This window comes from Cyprinodon tularosa, unplaced genomic scaffold (assembly GCF_016077235.1).
Source record: "Cyprinodon tularosa strain WSP-4 unplaced genomic scaffold, ASM1607723v1 ctg645, whole genome shotgun sequence".
NCBI classification, from domain to species: Eukaryota; Metazoa; Chordata; class Actinopteri; order Cyprinodontiformes; family Cyprinodontidae; genus Cyprinodon; species Cyprinodon tularosa.
Genome location: NW_024039391.1, coordinates 646,027 through 665,385, shown reverse-complemented (window position 1 = coordinate 665,385; position 19,359 = coordinate 646,027). Strand labels below are relative to the sequence as shown.

General features: G+C 50.6%; 1 protein-coding gene across 4 annotated transcripts in view; it reads right to left on the bottom strand.

Moving 5' to 3' along the window:
• Positions 1-1,214: 1,214 nt before the first annotated feature.
• The window catches only part of plekha1b (pleckstrin homology domain containing, family A (phosphoinositide binding specific) member 1b), a 29,272-nt gene continuing 11,127 nt past the window's right edge, over positions 1,215-19,359 (bottom strand). Inside the window, exons 5-13 of one of the 4 annotated variants that reach the window (XM_038308730.1) lie at positions 19,206-19,303; positions 18,724-18,849; positions 15,738-15,869; positions 15,595-15,663; positions 14,626-14,690; positions 14,485-14,548; positions 7,264-7,353; positions 6,625-6,665; positions 1,244-1,593 (exon numbers count right to left, since the gene is read on the bottom strand). In XM_038308730.1, the coding sequence (XP_038164658.1) occupies positions 1,377-1,593; positions 6,625-6,665; positions 7,264-7,353; positions 14,485-14,548; positions 14,626-14,690; positions 15,595-15,663; positions 15,738-15,869; positions 18,724-18,849; positions 19,206-19,303 (902 nt within the window). In that variant the 3' untranslated portion in view covers positions 1,244-1,376. Of the gene's footprint in view, positions 1,594-3,695; positions 3,853-6,624; positions 6,666-7,263; positions 7,354-14,484; positions 14,549-14,625; positions 14,691-15,594; positions 15,664-15,737; positions 15,870-18,723; positions 18,850-19,205; positions 19,304-19,359 lie in introns of those variants that run through there. The other 3 variants (XR_005282805.1, XM_038308731.1, XM_038308729.1) reach the window with 3 other exon arrangements.

The following is a 19,359-nucleotide window of genomic DNA, read 5'->3' as shown; positions in this document are numbered from 1 at the left end:
TGGAAATAAAACTATGCATAATTTTCCTTCTGCTTCAGTTCAGAGCAGCCACTGGGGATCGGCAGAGGAAGACCCACTGGGGATGAGCAGAGGAAGACCCACTGGGGATCGGCAGAGGAAGACCCACTGGGGATCAGCAGAGGAAGACCCACTGGGGATCGGCAGAGGAAGACCCACTGGGGATGAGCAGAGGAAGACCCACTGGGGATCGGCAGAGGAAGACCCACTGGGGATCGGCAGGGGAAGACCCACTGGGGATCGGCAGAGGAAGACCCACTGGGGATCGGCAGAGGAAGACCCACTGGGGGTGAGCAGAGGAAGACCCACTGGGGATCGGCAGGGGAAGACCCACTGGGGATCGGCAGGGGAAGACCCACTGGGGATCGGCAGGGGAAGACCCACTGGGGATGAGCAGAGGAAGACCCACTGGGGATCGGCAGAGGAAGACCCACTGGGGATCGGCAGAGGAAGACCCACTGGGGATCGGCAGGGGAAGACCCACTGGGGATCGCAGAGGAAGACCCATTGGGGATCGGCAGGGGAAGACCCACTGGGGATCGGCAGGGGAAGACCCACTGGGGATCGGCAGAGGAAGACCCACTGGGGATCGGCAGGGGAAGACCCACTGGGGATCGGCAGGGGAAGACCCACTGGGGATCGGCAGAGGAAGACCCACTGGGGATCGGCAGAGGAAGACCCACTGGGGATGAGCAGAGGAAGACCCACTGGGGATCGGCAGGGGAAGACCCACTGGGGATGAGCAGAGGAAGACCCACTGGGGATGAGCAGAGGAAGACCCACTGGGGATCGGCAGAGGAAGACCCACTGGGGATCGGCAGAGGAAGACCCACTGGGGATCGGCAGGGGAAGACCCACTGGGGATGAGCAGAGGAAGACCCACTGGGGATCGGCAGAGGAAGACCCACTGGGGATCGGCAGAGGAAGACCCACTGGGGATCGGCAGGGGAAGACCCACTGGGGATCGCAGAGGAAGACCCATTGGGGATCGGCAGGGGAAGACCCACTGGGGATCGGCAGAGGAAGACCCACTGGGGATCGGCAGGGGAAGACCCACTGGGGATCGGCAGGGGAAGACCCACTGGGGATCGGCAGAGGAAGACCCACTGGGGATCGGCAGAGGAAGACCCACGGGGGATAGGCAGAGGAAGACCCACGGGGGATAGGCAGAGGAAGACCCACTGGGGATAGGCAGAAGAAGACCCACGGGGGATAGGCAGAGGAAGACCCACATGTAGAAAAACATAGTTCAGCAGGAGAATAAACAATGGTGAGTTTTTATCACATCTGAGTGATGAGTTTGTCTGGATCCTCTGAGGTCAGGTCGTCCTCGCCACCGCAGAGCCTCTTGGTCGCCATCACTTTGAGGACTGAACCGTCTCCTGCAGCGACAGGCGGGAGCTCATCGGCTGGACTCCACTGAGCCGCCAAGGAAGGAGGCTGAGGAAGCTGTCCTGTTGGTGAGTGTCCAGCGTGAGGCTGATCACCCGCTGAGGATTCTGGGTAAAGCGATTCCGAGTTAACGGAGTAGTAGAAGGTGGAGGCTGAGGTGGGAGAGGGAGAGCCGCTGTGCTCCTGGGGAAAGAGTAGAAGAGAAGGTGAGGGGTAGAAAAGGAGGCTGTGAACGACGGGATGGTTGGATGGATGGATGGATGGATGGATGGATGATTGAATGGATGGATGGATGGACGGACGGATGGATGGATGGATGGATGGATGGATGGATGGATGGATGGATGGATGGATGATTGAATGGATGGATGGATGGACGGACGGACGGACGGATGGAGATTAACAGATTACTGGTGGAGCGGATGGATGGATGAGTCTGTGATTGAAGGAGGAAAAGTCAAACTTTTTAGACAGAAAGAAAGTTCAGCTGAAATTTGTTGTCAAGTTTTCCTTGTATTCGGATTATTCTGATAATAATCCCAGAGATTTTTTCTTGCATTGAATTTCCGTTTGCTTATAAATCAGGATTAACAATTAAAGCTGATCACTGCAGAAACAATCAAGAACAGTAATCATCCCAGAAGCTTAAAATGTAAACAGTTGTTTCTCCAACCAATCAAATGCTGGAAATATCCAAGTCATTTAAAAAAATATGTTTTTGCAGCAAAATAATCTCCCCCTGAAATCTTTATACAATCATCTCCAAACCAGAGGACATTGGTTCAGTGGCAGCTTGAATGAACCAATCAGAGCGCAGCACATGCAGCTCATTGACTTTAGTAAACAAAGTTGGCTTTTAAACTCAACAGCTACTACGAACTTCAACGTTTATACATTTATTTGTTTTTTTTTTATAAAAAAGTGTCTCTGATTTAAAATGTTTTACCAAGATGAAATTCCTTAAAGTTTTAAACAGATCAGGCTGTTCCGACTGAGGGTCGATCAATGATAACGGCCGCTGACTGATGTGGTTAAGTCTTTGGTCAGAGGAGAAACACCCAGCAGAGAAAGAAACTGTGGGAAAGTGACCTCTAGTTTTAGAGTCTGTGGATCGCTGGCTGAGGCCTCTGACTGCTGCCCCGTCCTCTCTGCACCCGTCCCCCATTGGTCCCCCTGCAGTTGGGGGCCACAGAGGGAGGGCCTCTCGTTTCTCCTTCAGGCAGGTTCCCATGATGAAGAAGTAAACCACCAGGCGCTCGCCCATGAAACCCGGCTCCACGTTAGGGCCCCAGCTCTGCCATACCGGGTGATGTCACGTGCCTCGACTTTTCAGTCTTCAGGGCTGGAACCTACCAGGGGCTTTAAGCCCTCGACAACACGACCAAGGTGGAGGTTCAAGGACGGCTCAGTTCCCTGGACTGGCAGACTGGGGAGGTGGTTCCTGGTCAGAGGGTGTGTTCCACCTATAGGGAGAACCCACTGCTCAGCCTCCCTGGAGGTCTATGCCAGGGTGCTGGAGGGGAGAGTCCTCTGCTTTAGGAGCAGCAGTATGTTTCTGGATGTGGAAAGGTGGACCAGGTAGGGAGCACCAGGGTTCATGGGAGTTGGCTTAATTGGTCCACATGTGTCAAATGGACCTGCCCTGTGGGGAGCGCTCTATGAGCATAGAGTCGGACCTGTTCCTGGTCCATGTTGGACTCCATCAGGGCTGCCCTCTGGTACCGGTTCTATTCAGAACTTTATGGACTGGATTCTAAGAGCAGCCCAGGACCAGGGGTTCTGGTTTGGGAACCAGTGGGTTTCCTTCCTGCTTTTTGCAGACCTGGTTTTGCTGGTTCCCTCCTGCAGCATGGACTGGGGCGGGTTAGTGTGAAGCGGCCAGGAGGCTTCGGCTTCCCCCGCCGGGTGGAAGGGGGAAGGCTGGGAGTCTCTGCTGCCCTCTGTGACCCCTTCCTAGAGAAGACGAAGACTACGAGTAGATTTCCGTGAGGTAAAAGTAGACAAAGTAGCACAATCAGGAGAACGTAAACTTCTGGGTTCAGACCATTTCATTTTATATTAGATTTTTCAAAACCTCCAGGAAGAGATTATGCCGCTGCAAAGAAAGATGGGTTTTTACCACCTCTTTATTCTACATCTATAAGAAGTTTACCTTTCTAACTCAAGTTGCTCTATTGATTTTTTCCGGTAAGAATTACTTTTAAAATGAACTGATTGAATGTGAGCAACAAAGTTAAAACTGGGTCATAGTCACAGAAATGCAGCTCTCATGCAGGTCCACATACAGACGAGTGATGCTGCTGCTGCTGCGGAAGAGGAGAGGATGAAGAGCGCTGGCTAGCGGGGCTGGGTGATGAAGACGATGAGCAGCAGTGAGGGGGGAGGAGGAAGGCAGTGGGCTCATTTAGGGAAGGTTACTGTGTCACTGTCACACCTCACCCTCTGGAAAACACACACACACACACACCAGGAAGCAGAAGCAGAAAGACAAGATGGCAGAGGGTTAGCAGAAAGACAGGGACGTTTTGTTCCGACTGGGAGGCGGAGAATCCAAAGGCTTTAGGACCTGGAAACTCTCCAGAGATGTTAGGAAAAAATAACCGTGGGCTTGGTAGAAAAATGATCCAAATGTCGTGAAAACGCAGGATAGATGCAACTAACGGCATTATTAAACCTCCATATGCTGCTGAAGTTAGTGCTGATTTGTCAGATTCCCCTGCAGTCAGTTTGAGAACAACTGAGCAAAACTTGGTTTTGAATGAGAATAACAGATCCTTCAAGTTTTAACTCATCAGCTTAGTTTCCTAATAAACTACTGTTTTGGCTTTCCTGATGTGTCCCAACATAGCTGTCACCCTGCCTTGTCCTGCCACTGCCCTGCCATTGTCCCGCTACCTTCCCGCCATTGTCCTGCCTTGTCCTGTCACTGTCTTGCCTTGTCCTGCCACTGCCCTGCCATTGTCCTGCCACTGCCCTGCCATTGTCCTGTCACTGTCTTGCCTTGTCCTGCCACTGCCCTGCCTTGTCCTGTCACTGTCTTGCCTTGTCCTGTCACTGTCTTGCCTCGTCCTGCCACTGCCCTGCCATTGTCCTGTCACTGTCTTGCCTTGCCCTGCCATTGTCCTGTCACTGTCCTGCCTTGTCCTGTCACTGTCTTGCCTTGTCCTGTCACTGTCTTTCCTTGTCCTGCAATTGTCCCGCTACCTTCCTGCCATTGTCCTGCCTTGTCCTGTCACTGTCTTGCGTTGTCCTGCCACTGCCCTGCCATTGTCCTGTCACCATCCTGCCTTGTCCTGCCTTGTCCTGCCGTCAAGTTTGGTTTTGCTGTTTTGCAGCAACTTCTTCTAAATGAGCTGCTTTTACATGAAGATCAAAGGGATTAAAAACTAAAGGATTTAAGTTTCTGACCTTCCAAAGTGGTTTAACATCTAAACCACCATCACCATGACAACAGTCAGGTTCATCCAAAAATATTGATGTCATCCGTTTGCTGCCATGGTTGAGCATTTCCCCTGACTGATCAACTCTCCTCTCATTAACCCTGATTCAGTGCGAGTCAAAGCAAACTGGTGAATCTCAGGCACCAATGGCGGATGACAGTGGATAGAAATGGAAACTATGTTTTCAAAGACGCTTTGAGGAAGTTAATCAGTTTATTAAGGTTCCACCTGATTAGTTATTTCTGAGCAGCTGATTGGGCCGTCTTCTCTCTGGATTGACCTGCTGAATGGACGCTACACCAGAACTCATTCCAGTAATATACTTTTGGACTTTTGTTAAAAAGTAAATCTTGCCTTAAATTCAAGTTGAACATGAAAATGAGATCAGAGTTAGCTCATCTTCAAACGGCGCTATTGTGGATTTAAAAAGAACTTTACAATCATAACCTCTCACCAAATACCTTCTAGAAAAACATCTTTTAAATATCTCCACTAAGATAAATGTTTATTCAGCTCTTTGAAAATGATGAAACACAGAAGCAGAAGTACTGCCCTGTTTGATTGATGCCACCTGTCCCATTAATAATGAACACTGAGACCCTCATCAATCAACCATTCAGAGTTTTAACTTCTGTTATACGCAGCTCTACCTTTGATAAATACCACATTAATGTCAGGATAAAGGATTTAAAGAGAAAAATGTTGCTGTCACTGTTGCTAGGCAACTGAAGCTATGCTCAGGATGCCGCCCTGAATTGGGACCCACCCAGAGATGGAGTCCAGCTGTCTTTAGGAGTTCAAACCGTTATTTTGCAGCTGGAAATTCATCTGAATCAAATATTAGATTTCCGGTTACATCTGTGTGGATCTCTGATAAGATCCTCTTTGCCTCTCAGCAGATTTTTACCTTCAGTAAATAACCTGAAGAGTCTGGTTGTAATCAGAGCCACAGTCCCCGCTCTCACTGATCCTGGACCAGCTTCATATCAGGATCCTAAAGCGTTTCCCAAACCCATCCCTCCTCCGTAACGTCTTAGCCCGATTAATGACGGATCTTTAAGCTGATCTTTGCTGTCCATCACAGGCAGCACATTTATTTCTCCACATCCGTTTTATACTGGAGACACACAGCAATGCTAACACAGCAATGCTAACACAGCAATGCTAACATGACCCAGACTGCCACTCTGGGTCCCTGAGCAAGACCCTTAACCTCACCCTGCGCCTCACAATGGCAGCTCACTGCTCCCCAAGGGGATGGGTTAAATGCAGAGAAGTAATTTCCCTCTGGGATTATTAGAGTATATCAAAATCAAATCAAATGTCACTGCTTTACTGCAGAGGACAAGCATGAAATTCACACTGGATACTGGAAAGAGTCAAAGTAATCCCAGTTAAAACCAGTCCATAAATAAAGGGGGGTCTGAAAGATCGAGGGAATATGTTTAAACTTAGGGAAAAAAGCTGCAAAACGTCAGAAAGTAAAGAATAAAAAACGGCTGCGCTGTGGAGGTGATCCAGCCTTGGATCAGGGCGAGTTAACGACTTCTAGAGATGGCCTCTGATGACAGAGGAATCAGAAAGACGAGAGTGTCGGAGAGTTGGCGAAACATTTCTGGAGTCTGCTGTAGATTCAGGAGATGAAGACATTTATTACTGGTTTCCCTCTAATAGCTGGAAGCTTGGGGGTAAATTAGGAGGAAGCAGAGATGGATGAATGGGGGTTAGGTTAGGGTTGGGGTCGGGGGTCAAATACGTGCAGATCAGAGTATACCTCTGTATACAGGAACTGGACAGCCGGCGGGCCTGACGGATCTGAAAACAACAGTTTACAGCTCAGTTCCAGGCAGGCAGACAATACCCCCCCCCCACCCCCCGCCCCCTAACTGCGCCATGGCGACCTGCTCCTAACCTGCAGGTCAGAAACCAGCTGATGATGTCACAGCAGCTCAGACAGAGCAGCTGTTTGCGGTTGGATCTGTTACAAGATCAACCTTTTTATCCGCAGAAACTAACAGCTACGATAAAAACACTGATTTTAATCTTCTCTCATCAAATATCCCAAACTTTAAATCAGAAATAAAAAACATTTTAGTTTTAATTCCAAACAAATATTGAAGACGAAGAACTGATGAGGTTTGGAAAGAGACTGTAGAGAGAAACTTCACAGGCTGGGGGAGAAAATCACTAAAAACACATCATCATCATCATCATCATCATCATCATCATCATCATCACCATCATCACCATCATCATCATCATCACCATCATCATCATCATGTCATTAACTCTAAAAATGTTTAAAGCTATGAATCTCTGGACAAACAGTAACTATGAGCCCGATCCCAGGATGGAAGAGTTCCTTTCTCTGCCACCAGGTGGCAGCACCTTCTGGCAGCTGTGAGATACGCACCGAGCTGGCGGAGCGTCCCGGCCCGCGCTGAGCGACTATGGCCCCGGAGATGGCCTTGATCCAGCCGTGCATGTCTTCTGGACTGTCAGCCTGAAGGACACAGAGACACAGGGACAGTTTTAGCTGGTTCCCATGGTAACGGGAGCTCCAGGTCTGTTTAAAAAAGCAGGTTTACTGAAAACTCTGAGTTTTCTAAACCTGAAATCAGGGAAACTCTGAGTTTTCCGTTTCTCAAAGAGAGTTTCCTCATCCTCTGTTGCCATGGTAACATCCTCCCAGAGCTGACCTGGTCAGCAGCAGGTTTCCTTCAGTAAACTCAGAGTGTCTCTGTCTCCGCTCTGCTTACAGCCAATCACAAAGCTTCATTTCCTCATTTAGTCCGATTATTGTTGTAGTTTTGGGCATAAATATTATATATCATTTACTAGGTCCGTTAGAAACATTAGGTTTTAATAAACATTTCATGCCTGTTTGACGGGGATCTTATTAAAGAATGATCAACATTAATTCACAGAGAATTAAATATTCATAGGGAGAAGATTCTGCAACTCAGTGATGGGAGATTTATTTGTTCTTTGTTTGTTAATTATGAGTCATTTTGATCTGGTGAACTGGAAAGTTCACCAGATAATTTCACCTAAACAGATAATTTCACCTAAACAGATACATTGATCCACCAACATTCAAGAAATAATCTCGTAATGCTATCGTGTTCGTAAGACTGTTTCGATATGTACTACTTTTACTGATTACGTATTCCTGATATCAGAAAAAAAAAACTGCTTTCTTTGTCATAATGAGCATTTAAAACAAAATGACATTCTCCACATCTAGAATAAACATTGTGGATGTCTAGAAATTAATATCAGATCTCCATCTTCCTATCGTTTCCGGTCAGCATTTGTATTATTTTGACTGTGAAGAAATGTTTCTCATATATAAATAAATTTTCAGTCAAACTGATAAATGTCAGAACTGCCACTGAAACTGTCTAAAGATTTCTAGTTCTACAAAACTTAATTGTTATTAGTACAATTTTTTTTTCTGAAATTCATTTTCTGCTACAAAACTGTAATTTATAGAATATAATATTACAGCTGAGTCTACGAGTGTGATTTTGGTCAGGAAGAATCTTATTTTAGTGATCTACAGTTGGAACAGAGAGGAGAGGTAAAACGGCCTGCCATAGCCCACTTCATGTAAAACGGCCTGCCATAGCCCACTTCATGTAAAACGGCCTGCCATAGCCCACTTCAGATAAAACGGCCTGCCGTAGCCCGCTTCAAGTAAAACGGCCTGCCATAGCCCGCTTCAGGTAAAACGGCCTGCCATAGCCCGCTTCAGGTAAAACGGCCTGCCATAGCCCGCTTCAGGTAAAACGACCTGCCATAGCCCACTTCAGATAAAACGGCCTGCCGTAGCCCGCTTCAAGTAAAACGGCCTGCCATAGCCCGCTTCAAGTAAAACGGCCTGCCATAGCCCGCTTCAGATAAAACGGCCTGCCGTAGCCCGCTTCAAGTAAAACGGCCTGCCGTAGCCCGCTTCAAGTAAAACGGCCTGCCATAGCCCACTTCATGTAAAACGGCCTGCCATAGCCCACTTCAGATAAAACGGCCTGCCGTAGCCCACTTCATGTAAAACGGCCTGCCATAGCCCACTTCAGATAAAACGGCCTGCCGTAGCCCGCTTCAGGTAAAACGGCCTGCCATAGCCCGCTTCAGGTAAAACGGCCTGCCATAGCCCACTTCAGATAAAACGGCCTGCCGTAGCCCGCTTCAGGTAAAACGGCCTGCCATAGCCCACTTCATGTAAAACGGCCTGCCATAGCCCACTTCAGATAAAACGGCCTGCCGTAGCCCGCTTCAGGTAAAACGGCCTGCCATAGCCCGCTTCAGGTAAAACGGCCTGCCATAGCCCGCTTCAGATAAAACGGCCTGCCATAGCCCGCTTCAGATAAAACGGCCTGCCGTAGCCCGCTTCAAGTAAAACGGCCTGCCGTAGCCCGCTTCAAGTAAAACGGCCTGCCATAGACCGCATCAGTTAAAACGGCCTGCCATAGCCCGCTTCAGGTAAAACGGCCTGCCATAGCCCGCTTCAGGTAAAACGGCCTGCCATAGCCCACTTCAGGTAAAACGGCCTGCCATAGCCCGCTTCAGGTAAAACGGCCTGCCGTAGCCCGCTTCAGGTAAAACGGCCTGCCGTAGCCCACTTCATGTAAAACGGCCTGCCATAGCCCACTTCAGGTAAAACGGCCTGCCATAGCCCACTTCAGGTAAAACGGCCTGCCATAGCCCGCTTCAGGTAAAACGGCCTGCCATAGCCCACTTCAGGTAAAACGGCCTGCCGTAGCCCACTTCAGGTAAAACGGCCTGCCATAGCCCGCTTCAGGTAAAACGGCCTGCCATAGCCCACTTCAGGTAAAACGGCCTGCCGTAGCCCGCTTCATGTAAAACGGCCTGCCGTAGCCCGCTTCAGGTAAAACGGCCTGCCGTAGCCCACTTCAGATAAAACGGCCTGCCGTAGCCCGCTTCAGATAAAACGGCCTGCCATAGCCCGCTTCAGGTAAAACGGCCTGCCATAGCCCGCTTCAGGTAAAACGGCCTGCCATAGCCCGCTTCAGGTAAAACGGCCTGCCATAGCCCGCTTCAGGTAAAACGGCCTGCCGTAGCCCGCTTCAGGTAAAACGGCCTGCCGTAGCCCGCTTCAGGTAAAACGGCCTGCCGTAGCCCGCTTCAGATAAAACGGCCTGCCATAGCCCACTTCAGGTAAAACGGCCTGCCGTAGCCCGCTTCAGGTAAAACGGCCTGCCGTAGCCCGCTTCAGGTAAAACGGCCTGCCGTAGCCCGCTTCAGGTAAAACGGCCTGCCGTAGCCCGCTTCAGGTAAAACGGCCTGCCATAGCCCACTTCAGGTAAAACGGCCTGCCATAGCCCACTTCAGGTAAAACGGCCTGCCATAGCCCACTTCAGGTAAAACGGCCTGCCATAGCCCACTTCATGTAAAACGGCCTGCCGTAGCCCACTTCAAGTAAAACGGCCTGCCATAGCCCACTTCAGGTAAAACGGCCTGCCGTAGCCCGCTTCAAGTAAAACGGCCTGCCATAGCCCGCTTCAGGTAAAACGGCCTGCCGTAGCCCACTTCAGATAAAACGGCCTGCCATAGCCCACTTCATGTAAAACGGCCTGCCATAGCCCGCTTCAGGTAAAACGGCCTGCCGTAGCCCACTTCAGATAAAACGGCCTGCCGTAGCCCACTTCAGATAAAACGGCCTGCCGTAGCCCACTTCAGATAAAACGGCCTGCCATAGCCCACTTCAGGTAAAACGGCCTGCCATAGCCCACTTCAGGTAAAACAGATTGCCATAGCCCACTTCAGGTAAAACGGACTGCCATAGCCCACTTCAAGTAAAACGGCCTGCCATAGCCCACTTCAAGTAAAACGGCCTGCCGTAGCCCGCTTCAGGTAAAACGGCCTGCCGTAGCCCGCTTCAGGTAAAACGGCCTGCCGTAGCCCACTTCAGGTAAAACGGCCTGCCGTAGCCCACTTCAGGTAAAACGGCCTGCCGTAGCCCACTTCAGGTAAAACGGCCTGCCGTAGCCCACTTCAGGTAAAACGGCCTGCCGTAGCCCGCTTCTGATAAAACGGCCTGCCGTTGCCCGCTTCAGGTAAAACGGCCTGCCGTAGCCCGCTTCAGGTAAAACGGCCTGCCATAGCCACCTTCAGGTAAAACGGCCTGCCATAGCCCACTTCAGGTAAAACGGCCTGCCATAGCCCACTTCATGTAAAACGGCCTGCCGTAGCCCACTTCAAGTAAAACGGCCTGCCATAGCCCACTTCAGGTAAAACGGCCTGCCGTAGCCCGCTTCAAGTAAAACGGCCTGCCATAGCCCGCTTCAGGTAAAACGGCCTGCCGTAGCCCACTTCAGATAAAACGGCCTGCCATAGCCCACTTCATGTAAAACGGCCTGCCATAGCCCACTTCATGTAAAACGGCCTGCCGTAGCCCGCTTCAGGTAAAACGGCCTGCCGTAGCCCACTTCAGATAAAACGGCCTGCCGTAGCCCACTTCAGATAAAACGGCCTGCCGTAGCCCACTTCAGATAAAACGGCCTGCCGTAGCCCACTTCAGGTAAAACGGCCTGCCATAGCCCACTTCAGGTAAAACGGACTGCCATAGCCCACTTCAGGTAAAACGGACTGCCATAGCCCACTTCAGGTAAAACGGACTGCCATAGCCCACTTCAGGTAAAACGGACTGCCATAGCCCACTTCAAGTAAAACGGCCTGCCATAGCCCACTTCAGGTAAAACGGCCTGCCGTAGCCCGCTTCAGGTAAAACGGCCTGCCGTAGCCCGCTTCAGGTAAAACGGCCTGCCGTAGCCCGCTTCAGGTAAAACGGCCTGCCGTAGCCCACTTCAGGTAAAACGGCCTGCCGTAGCCCACTTCAGGTAAAACGGCCTGCCGTAGCCCACTTCAGGTAAAACGGCCTGCCGTAGCCCACTTCAGGTAAAACGGCCTGCCGTAGCCCGCTTCTGATAAAACGGCCTGCCGTAGCCCACTTCAGGTAAAACGGCCTGCCATAGCCCGCTTCTGATAAAACGGCCTGCCGTAGCCCGCTTCAGGTAAAACGGCCTGCCATAGCCCACTTCAGGTAAAACGGCCTGCCATAGCCCACTTCAGGTAAAACGGCCTGCCATAGCCCACTTCATGTAAAACGGCCTGCCATAGCCCACTTCATGTAAAACGGCCTGCCGTAGCCCGCTTCAAGTAAAACGGCCTGCCATAGCCCGCTTCAGGTAAAACGGCCTGCCGTAGCCCACTTCAGATAAAACGGCCTGCCATAGCCCACTTCATGTAAAACGGCCTGCCATAGCCCACTTCATGTAAAACGGCCTGCCATAGCCTGCTTCAGGTAAAACGGCCTGCCGTAGCCCACTTCAGATAAAACGGCCTGCCGTAGCCCACTTCAGATAAAACGGCCTGCCGTAGCCCACTTCAGATAAAACGGCCTGCCATAGCCCACTTCAGGTAAAACGGCCTGCCATAGCCCACTTCAGGCAAAACGGCCTGCCATAGCCCACTTCAGGTAAAACGGCCTGCCATAGCCCACTTCAGGTAAAACGGCCTGCCATAGCCCACTTCAAGTAAAACGGCCTGCCGTAGCCCACTTCAGATAAAACGGCCTGCCGTAGCCCACTTCAGATAAAACGGCCTGCCATAGCCCACTTCAAGTAAAACGGCCTGCCGTAGCCCGCTTCAGGTAAAACGGCCTGCCGTAGCCCACTTCAGATAAAACGGCCTGCCATAGCCCACTTCAAGTAAAACGGCCTGCCATAGCCCGCATCAGGTAAAACGGCCTGCCGTAGCCCACTTCAGTTAAAACGGCCTGCCATAGCCCACTTCAAGTAAAACGGCCTGCCGTAGCCCACTTCAGGTAAAACGGCCTGCCGTAGCCCACTTCATGTAAAAGGGCCTGCCATAGCCCACTTCAAGTAAAACGGCCTGCCATAGCCCACTTCAAGTAAAACGGCCTGCCGTAGCCCACTTCAGATAAAACGGCCTGCCGTAGCCAACTTCATGTAAAAGGGCCTGCCATAGCCCACTTCAAGTAAAACGGCCTGCCATAGCCCACTTCAGTTAAAACGGCCTGCCGTAGCCCACTTCAGTTAAAACGGCCTGCCATAGCCCACTTCAAGTAAAACGGCCTGCCATAGCCCACTTCAAGTAAAACGGCCTGCCATAGCCCACTTCAGTTAAAACGGCCTGCCGTAGCCCACTTCAGTTAAAACGGCCTGCCATAGCCCACTTCATGTAAAACGGCCTGCCATAGCCCGCATCAGTTAAAACGGCCTGCCATAGCCCACTTCAGGTAAAACGGCCTGCCATAGCCCGCATCAGTTAAAACGGCCTGCCGTAGCCCACTTCAGTTAAAACGGCCTGCCATAGCCCACTTCAGTTAAAACGGCCTGCCGTAGCCCACTTCAGTTAAAACGGCCTGCCATAGCCCACTTCATGTAAAACGGCCTGCCATAGCCCGCATCAGTTAAAACGGCCTGCCATAGCCCACTTCAGATAAAACGGCCTGCCATAGCCCGCATCAGTTAAAACGGCCTGCCATAGCCCACTTCAGGTAAAACGGCCTGCCGTAGCCCACTTCAGTTAAAACGGCCTGCCATAGCCCACTTCATGTAAAACGGCCTGCCGTAGCCCACTTCAGTTAAAACGGCCTGCCATAGCCCACTTCATGTAAAACGGCCTGCCATAGCCCGCATCAGTTAAAACGGCCTGCCATAGCCCGCTTCAGGTAAAACGGCCTGCCATAGCCCACTTCATGTAAAACGGCCTGCCATAGCCCGCATCAGTTAAAACGGCCTGCCGTAGCCCACTTCAGTTAAAACGGCCTGCCATAGCCCGCATCAGTTAAAACGGCCTGCCATAGCCCGCATCAGTTAAAACGGCCTGCCATAGCCCACTTCATGTAAAACGGCCTGCCATAGCCCGCATCAGTTAAAACGGCCTGCCGTAGCCCACTTCAGTTAAAACGGCCTGCCATAGCCCGCATCAGTTAAAACGGCCTGCCGTAGCCCACTTCAGTTAAAACGGCCTGCCATAGCCCGCATCAGTTAAAACGGCCTGCCATAGCCCGCTTCAGGTAAAACGGCCTGCCATAGCCCGCATCAGTTAAAACGGCCTGCCATAGCCCGCTTCAGGTAAAACGGCCTGCCATAGCCCGCATCAGTTAAAACGGCCTGCCATAGCCCGCTTCAGGTAAAACGGCCTGCCATAGCCACTCTAGTTCCAGTGGGGGAGTAATGGCACTTCCTGTTGCCTGTTGTCATGGTGACTGATTGAATCATTTCTCCACTGATAATGGCCTTTTATACTTGTTGTGCACGTTCTAAACTCTGATTGGTTCTACTTAGAGTTGATTGAACTAATTGATAGCAGCCGAGTTTCAGACTTTAGGTTGGATTAATTTAGAGTTAAGGATTTTAATCTGAGTTTGTTAAACCTGCTTCAGGGTGATGAGCTGCACTAACAGTGATGTTCCCTTAGTTTAAAGTATGTTTTAAAAGCTGACATTCATTGGTGGATCTTTCTTTCACATTATTTGTTGGTCTGAGATGTTTTTTATTTTGATTTTCAGTCCATCAGGAAGGGAATAGTTGAAGCTGCTGCAGAGCCTCATCCATCCTAAGCAGAATAAAGATGAAAGCAGCACCTGGATGTAGAAGGTTCTGGAGTTGGTGACCATTTCAAACAGGTTGTCTCTCATCATCAGTTCGCTGCAGAACACAGAAGAGAGCAGCTTTTAAACACTGTGGCTTAAACAAGGCTCTGAAGGATCCAGCAGCTCACTGACCTCTGTTTGCACTCCTGGACCTTCTGGATCTCCTTCAGAGGGATGACTCTCAGCGCCTCCCGGTCCTGAGAAAGACCAGATATGTTTTATAAATCAAACTTTGTTTTATCTCCTTTGCTCCAACTTTCTGCAGGATGTGAGAGCAGGGCTGATGGGAGGTGGAGGCAGCTGAGAGCAGTAAACCCCATACCAACCAGGTCATAATCCAGATTATGCCCTGAATCATCACCTGAGGGAAGCCTTTGGTAAAAATGTCATGGAAATCAACGGTTACACAGACAGACTCTCCTAAAACATCAGAGCGCCTCTGAACAGGGCGCCCTCTTCTGGATGCCGGTATCACTACAACACTCTGAGCAGGAAACAGTTAATCTGGCAGAGCAGAGATGATCAGAGGTGGATTATCATCCCTGGTTCAAACATTTCCATCATCATCAAAAACGCTTCCTGTTTGCCTTTGCGTTGCCCTGGTAACGGGTCAGCCACAGCCTGAGTCAGCTCCTGTCCCAGACCGGCAGGCGGAGGACGATGGTGAAACGGGTCCGTTCTCCCAGAGCTGGAGGCGTTCAACCAGCAGCTCTGACTTCCTCAGTCAGACCATGTGACCAAGCTAACATCTGCTGAGGCATGAACCTGCCGCCTGAGGGAACATGCTCAGCCGCTCTGGGTGTGTCCTCATGTGCTCCGACAGGTCCTGGTTGGGACATGGTTCAGCCATCTCTCCAGGCATGAGCAGGAATTCAGAGTGCGTGCTGCAGCGTGCAGAGATAACCACGCCTCTGCATTTAGATCCCTGTTAGAACATCAGCAACCTCCGCTCCATTCACACTCTGACCTAAAGAGGATGTTGATCAGGACACAAACAGGGAACAACCAGCACGGTTCCTGCTTCATATGCTGCTAAAAACCATTTCTTATAGATCATCAGATTTGCTCTGTCTGCAGCAGATAAACAACTTCCTGTCTCACCAGGTCAGACTTGTAGTAGCTGAGAGCGTTTTCATCCAGGATGAAGTACCTCCTCTTCCAGTTCCTCATCTGAAAAGCAGAAAAAAGACCTGAGCGTCTGGAGGTTCTGGACATGGACGGGTTCTGATGGCGCCGGGTCTCACCACAGCTCCCTGTTTAACGCAGTATCCAGCCTTAATGAAAGCCTGATCCTGCACCCCTCTGGACAGGAAGTACGGCAGCTGGTTCTGAGCCCGCTTCCCTCGCTCTGACCCGTTCTGGCCTTCGCTCTGCTCCTGAAACAGAAACCAGCTTCATCTTAAACAGCCAAACACATGGCGACATGTTGGAGGGGACCGCCATGGCGGGGAGGAAGGAGAGGGAGGCAGGAAACAACCACCTGCAGACCTGCAGGAGTCTGAGCTGCTTAAAAAGACTCGGATCCACAGAAAGAGATGGTCTACAGGAGCTCAGCTCATCCTGATGGACCAACAACCAACTGGAAACATGTCATCAACATCTACTTCTGGACAACGGATCCAGTTTCTTTCAAACATTCAGACTCAACTGGCAGCACCACTGGGGTTCCTCAGGGCGGTCGCCCCATGCCTGCTGGGACCAGTGGTTCTGACAGCTGGACGCCCAGTCAGTAACTGGTCACCAAGCAGGAGGTCTTGCACTGCGAAAACCATCGAGAAATAAGTCAACAATTCTTAAATTAAGTGTATTTATTCTTAATTTGAGGAGGTAAATAAAACGATCGGTGAATAGAATGAATATTCTTCCATTAAAGATAATTAAATTATACGCCCCAAGATACTTGAACTCCTCCACTTGAGGCAGGGCCTCTCCTCCAACCCGAAGGGGACATGCCACCTTTTTCCGGTGGAGAACCATGGCCTCGGATTTGGAGGAGCTGATTCTCATCCCGGCCGCTTCACACTCGGCTGCGAACCGCCCCAGCGCACGCTGTAGGTCTTGGCAGGAGGGAGCCAGCAGAACTACATCATCTGCAAAAAGCAGGGACGAGATCCGCTGGTCCCCGAACCAGACCCCCTCCGGTCCTTGGCTGTGCCTAGAAATCCTGTCCATAAAAGTTATGAACAGGACCGGTGACAGAGGGCAGCCCTGTCGGAGTCCAACATGCACCGGGTCCTGTTCACGAGTGAGGGAGGAATGGAGCGGGAGATCGATAGACGGATCGGTGCGGCTGCTGCAATAATGCGGACGCTGCACCGGTCTGTCGTGGTGAAGAGAGAGCTGAGCGAAAAGGCAAACCTCTCAATTTACCATTCGGTCTACGTTCCTACCCTCACCTATGGTCATGAAATCTGGATCATGACCGAAAGAACGAGATCCCGGATACAAGCGGCTGAAATGAGCTTCCTCCGCAGGGTGGCTGGGCTCTCCCTTAGAGATAGGGTGAGGAGCTCGGTCATTCGGGAGAGGCTCAGTGTAGAGCCGGTTCTCCTCCACATCGAGAGGAGTCAGTTGAGGTGGCTCGGACATCTTCTTCGGATGCCCCCTGGATGTTCCAGGCACGTCCCACTGGGAGTAGGCCCAGGGGACGACCCAGGCTGGCCTGGGAGCGCCTTGGGCTTCCCCCAGCAGAGCTGGAGGAGGTGTCAGCGGAGAGGGAAGTCTGGGAGTCTCTGCTTAGTCTGCTGCCCCCGTGACCCGGTTCCGGATAAAGCGGGAGACGACGAGTACGAGTAAATTATACGCACCTGAAATAAGACAATGCAACACTTTTTTAATTGTCTTGATCTATTAGCAAAACGTCTCACTTACTTCCTCAATAAAAGAAAAAAATATAAATAATAAAAATCTCTTATTTATATTTCTATTTTTTCCAGAGTGGAGCCCAGGTCCATCAGTGACGGGGCCCCGGGGACCCAGCATGCACTGCAAGACATTTACATCTAAATAGGTCATTTTTTCTTATAAGTGCATTTTGTCTTGAATTGAGGAAAGTGAGACACTTTGCTAATGGAACAAAACAATTTGCATTTCAAATAAGAAATAAACAACTGCAGTCTCTTATTTTAAGTCTATAATATCTAATTATTGTTTTCTAAGGGTAAAAATACGCCATTGGCAGAGCATCTTATTTACCTGCTCGATTTAAAGGTGAATAAACTTATTTTAAGAATCTTTTACTCGTTTTAAGATCATTTTTGCGGCGCAGGTCCGTTGGTGGCGGCCCCCCCGGAGCCCCAGCATGGCCGAAGCTTTCAGCAGGATGTAAACTACAAACATGGAGGAGATAACAAACTGATCAGCACCTGAATAAAAGGAGGCCAAAGGGAGCGCCGCATGGAGGGACAGAACTGTTGTTAAACTGGGATTATATCCCACTGATTGGAGGACCTGTCCTGTTGGATTCAGGTTCCTCCATTTTCCTGGATTCCTCTCCTCCTAAAGGAGGACGGGATGGACGGCAGCATCCCTCCATCCAAAGAGCATCTACACAGGCAAAGGAAGGTTCCTTTCAGCCAATCCTCCATCAAAAGGCTCGGCTGCATCTGGACTCACTCCTCCTGTGGCTCCTTCCCACACTGGGACTCAGAAAGAGACAAGATGTCGGCAATCTTCATCAGTCTAATCATCATCATCATAAGTTCACATCAACTATGAGAATCCAGGAGCTTGGGAAGCTTTCTACGGAGCTCCTCCTTGGTTGCCTAGCGTTGCTTTTGGACCGTTGTCGCGCTGGAAGACCCAGCAACCTTTCATCTTCAAAGCTATCAGTGAATCTCACTGTTCATGATCCTATTCTGAACACGGATCATCATCCTGTCTGCTCTGAAGAGAAACAGCCCCACATCATGCTGGTTCCACCCCCATGCTCCACAGTAGGTGTGGTGTCGTGAGGATCCAGCTCAGTTTAACATGGTTTGTGTCAGAAAGTTCTGCTCTGGTTCCATCTGACCACCTGGTGTTCTCCTAATCCTCCTCAGCTCTCTGGGGGAGGTTCTGGACTGGTTCTGTCTCAGCAGAGGGACACGCCTGGCCCTGCAGGATGCCAGGCTTCAGGTTCTGACCCCGCAGCCCTCTGCAGGCTTCAGACTGAATGATGGGACCACATGCCTGCAGAGACGGGACCAAACCTGCCAGCTGCTGCTAATAAACCACCTGAGGAGGACTCACCTGTGTGGCTGTGATGATGGGAACCCCAGCTACGATCTCTGTCTTATAGGAGACCTGCTTCATAGCTCCAAGAGCTTCCTGTGGGGTCTCCACGTCGGCGGTCTGACCCTCCCCACACTTTGGCACCTGAAACACAACAGCAGAGGAAGGTTTTAGTCCTGAGCTGCAGATTAACCCGGTCCTGGATCATCCCGCCGCGGACAGGAAGTCCAGGAACAAAGTTAACGGACCGATCTGTGCTGAATGTCTTTGGTCCACAAACATCCTCCTCTGCTTGTCTGCAGCTTATCTGTTCTGGTTCATCTGGAAAACTGATTCTATCTGAAGCAAAGCTTTTCCACCTTCTGCAGGTAAAGAACTGTCCGGATTCTGCTTCCACTGCAGGATCCTTCATTAAATCTGCAGGTCCACTACGCTGCGATCCGAGGAGTCATTCAGGCAACCAGAATCAATGATGGGATGGTTGTGTGTGTGAGACTCACTGTGATCTTGGTGGCGTTGTTCAGAACGTTGATCCATTCCACCAGGTCCTGCTGGTCGTTGGCCTGCAGGTAGAACTTCCTCATGCCTGCGTTTATAACTGCAGCAACAAAAGGAAGTTTATAAACGCTGCTGCTTGGGGTCGGCTCTACAGAA